General features: G+C 38.7%; 1 protein-coding gene and 1 non-coding gene across 2 annotated transcripts; both read left to right on the top strand.

Moving 5' to 3' along the window:
• Positions 1-108, top strand: LOC112804972 (small nucleolar RNA R71). The gene has a single exon (XR_003203588.1). It is a non-coding gene; the product is annotated as a small nucleolar RNA R71 (small nucleolar RNA).
• A 3,091-nt stretch (positions 109-3,199) lies between these two features.
• On the top strand, positions 3,200-3,571 carry LOC112803321 (uncharacterized). The gene has a single exon (XM_025846822.1). It carries the CDS (start codon positions 3,200-3,202, stop codon positions 3,569-3,571), a length of 372 nt encoding a protein of 123 aa, XP_025702607.1.
• Positions 3,572-3,779: the final 208 nt, after the last annotated feature.

Below are 3,779 nucleotides of genomic sequence, written 5' to 3'. Positions count from 1 at the left end.
AAGCATGTCAGAAGGACACTTTCTGATCAATTATTTGTATCTTTCCCAAGCTTCATAGAGGGATTCACCTTCCTTCTGTCTGAAGGTTTGGACTTCCACTCTAAGCTTACTCAATTTTTGAGGTGGAAAGAACTTTGCCAAGAAGGCATTGACTAGCTTTTCCCAAGAGTTCAGGCTTTCTTTAGGTTGTGAGTCCAACCATATCCTAGCTCTATCTCTTACAGTAAAAGGGAATAGCATAAGTCTGTAGACCTCAGGGTCAACCCCATTGGTCTTGACAGTGTCACAGATTTGCAAGAATTCAGCTAAAAACTGATGAGGATCTTCCAATGGAAGTCTATGGAACTTGCAATTCTGTTGCATTAGAGAAACTAATTGAGACTTAAGCTCAAAGTTGTTTGCTCCAATGGCAGGGATAGAGATGCTTCTCCCATAGAAGTCGGGAGTAGGTGCAGTAAAGTCACTAAGCACCTTCCTTGCATTGTTGGCATTGTTGTTGTTTTCGGCTGCCATGTCTTCTTCTTGTTTGAATATTTCTGTTAGGTCCTCTACAGAGAGTAGTGCTTTAGCTTCTCTTAGCTTTCGCTTCAAGGTCCTTTCAGGTTCAGGGTCAGCCTCAACAAGAATGCTTTTGTCTTTGTTCCTGCTCATATGAAAGAGAAGAGAACAAGAAAATATGGAATCCTCTATGTCACAGTATAGAGATTCCTTGAGGTGTCAGAGGAAAAGAAGAATAGAAGAAGGAGTAGAAGAATTCGAACTTATCAAGAGGGATAGAGTTCGAATTGTGCTTTAAGGAGGAGTGTTAGTCCTTAAATGGAAGGATGTGAGAAAAGGGGAAGAATTTTCGAAAATTAAGAGTGGGAAAGAAATTAAGTGATTTTTGAAAAAGATTTTGAAATTAGAAATAAAAAAAGATATGATTGAAAACTATTTTGAAAAAGATGTGATTAAGAAGATATGATTGAAAAACAATTTAAAAAGATTTGATTTTTAAAATTAAGGATTTGGCTAACAAGAAATTTAAAAGATATGATTCAGGCATTAAACCTTTCTCAACAGAAAAGGCAACATACTTGAAATGTTGAATCAAATCATTAATTGTTAGCAAGTATTTTTGAAAATGGAAAGAAATTGATTTTGAAAATATATGATTGAAAAGATATGATTTGAAAAAGATTTGATTTTGAAAAATTATGAAAACTTAAAAAAAATCTGAATTAAAAACAAAATCTTCCCTCTTGTGCCATCCTGGCGTTAAACGCCAGAATGGATTCCATTCTGGGCGTTTAACGCCCAAAATGCAACGGCGCCAAAAACTTGGTGCACGAAATTGTGATCATCAATGGCGCCATCAACATGGTACGCTCAATTGCAATCTCAACTCTTTATCACAACTTCGCACAACTAACCAGCAAGTGCACTGGGTCGTCCAAGTAATAAACCTTACGCAAGTAAGGGTCGATCGCACGGAGATTGTTGGTATGAAGAAAGATATGGTCATCTTGTAAATCTCAGTCAGGCGGATTCAAATGGTTATGGAGGATTGATAATTAAAAGATGAATAAAACATAAAATAAAGTTAGAGATACTTATGTAATTCATTGGTGAGAATTTCAAATAAGCGTATGGAGATGCTTTGTCCCTTCCGTCTCTCTGCTTTCCTACTGTCTTCATCCAATCCTTCTTACTCCTTTCCATGGCAAGCTATATGTTGGACATCACCGTTGTCAATGGCTACAGTCCCGTCCTCTCAGTGAAAATGTTTAACGCGCTCTATCACAGCACAGCTATTCATCTGTCGGTTCTCGATTATGTCGGAATAGAATCGAGTGATTCTTTTGCGTCTGTCACTAACGCCCCACAATCGCGAGTTTGAAGCTCGTCACAGTCATTCAATCCTTGAATCCTACTCAGAATACCACAGACAAGGTTTAGACCTTCCGGATTCTCAAGAATGCCACCATCAATTCTAGCTTATACCACGAAGATTCTGATTAAGGAATCCAAGAGATATCCACTCAATCTAAGGTAGAACGGAGGTGGTTGTCAGGCACACGTTCATAGGTGAGAATGATGATGAGTGTCACGGATCATCACATTCATCAAGTTGAGGAACAAGTGATATCTTAGAACAAGAATAAGCTGAATTGAATAGAAGAACAATAGTAATTGCATTAATACTCGAGGTACAGCAGAGCTCCACACCTTAATCTATGGTGTGTAGAAACTCCATTGTTAAAAATACATAAGAACAAGGTCTTGGCATGGCCGTGAGGCCAGCCCCCATGATCTAAGAACTAGATGTCCAGATGATCCTAAGATCTAAATTGATCCCAAGATTCCTAATACAATAGCAAAACGGTCCTATTTATAGAGAACTAGTAGCTTAGGGTTTACAAAAATGAGTAAATGACATAAAAATCCACTTTCGGGCCCACTTGGTGTGTGTTTGGGCTGAGCATTAAAGCTTCTATGTGTAGAGACTTTTCTTGGAGTTAAACGCCAGCTTTTGTGCCAGTTCCGGCGTTTAACGCCAGACAGTCTTGAGCTGATTTGGATTGCCGGTTTGGGCTATCAAATCTCGGGAAAAGTATGGACTATTATATATTTCTGGAAAGCCCATGAGATCTACTTTCCAACACAATTGAGAGCGCACCAATTGGGCTTCTGTAGCTCCAGAAAATCCACTTCGAGTGCAGGGAGGTTAGAATCCAACAGCATCTGCAATCCTTTTCAGCCTCTGAATCAGATTTTTGCTCAGGTCCCTCAATTTCAGCCAGAAAATACCTGAAATCACAGAAAAACACAAAAACTCATAGTAAAGCCCAGAAAAGTGAATTTTAAATAAAAACTAATAAAAGTATAATAAAAACTAACTAAAACATACTAAAAACAATGACAAAAAGCGTATAAATTATCCGCTCATCAATCAACTGGGTAGTTGAGACCGTTACTTGCCATTGGTGGAGTTTGCATACAACTACAGCTTTCATGCAAGCATTGGAATGACTCCGTATGAGAACGGAAGTGCCAGTCTCCACTGTCTTGGTATGAAGCCAGTGAGACTAGTGTGTTGGGGCCGGATTTGATAGCTGAGACTACTGAGAAGATCAAACAAATTCGAGCTAGAATCCTAACTGCACAGAGCTGACAGAAGTGTTATGTGGGTCGGAGAAGGAAATCGTTAGAATTTGAAATGGGTGAACACGTATTTCTAAGGGTTACTCCAAGAACTGGGATCGAAAGGGCGATCAAAACGAATAAGTTGAATCCGAAGTTTATTGGACCTTTTGAAGTGTTGAGGCGAGTCGGGCCGGTGGCATATCAAGTAGCTTTGCCGCCGCATTTATTTAACTTGCATGACGTATTCCATGTGTCACAACTTTGGACGTACACATCGGATACGGGTCATGTGTTAGAGCCTGACTCTGTCAAATTGAAGGAGAATCTGACTTTTCAAGTCACACCAGTATGGATCGATGATACTAGTGTGAAGAAGCTACGTGGAAAGGAAGTTCTACTGGTAAAGGTAGCTTGGAATAGAGCTGGAATGGAAGAGCACACTTAGGAGTTAGAGTTAGAAATGCGAAAGAATTATCTGGAGTTATTCTCAGGTAACTACTAAATTTTGGGGACAGAATTTCTAATTTGGTGGGGAGAATGTAAGAGCCAAAAATAATTAACCGATTAATTAATGTAAAATAAAAATGAATTAATTTCCTGGAATAGGTTCAAAAATTTAGAATGTTAATTAAAAAATTTAGAGGTGAGATTTG

Source organism: Arachis hypogaea, chromosome 5 (assembly GCF_003086295.3).
Source record: "Arachis hypogaea cultivar Tifrunner chromosome 5, arahy.Tifrunner.gnm2.J5K5, whole genome shotgun sequence".
NCBI lineage: Eukaryota > Viridiplantae > Streptophyta > Magnoliopsida > Fabales > Fabaceae > Arachis > Arachis hypogaea.
The sequence above is the reverse complement of the archived record's forward strand: the minus strand, read 5'-3'. Positions and strand labels throughout refer to the sequence as shown.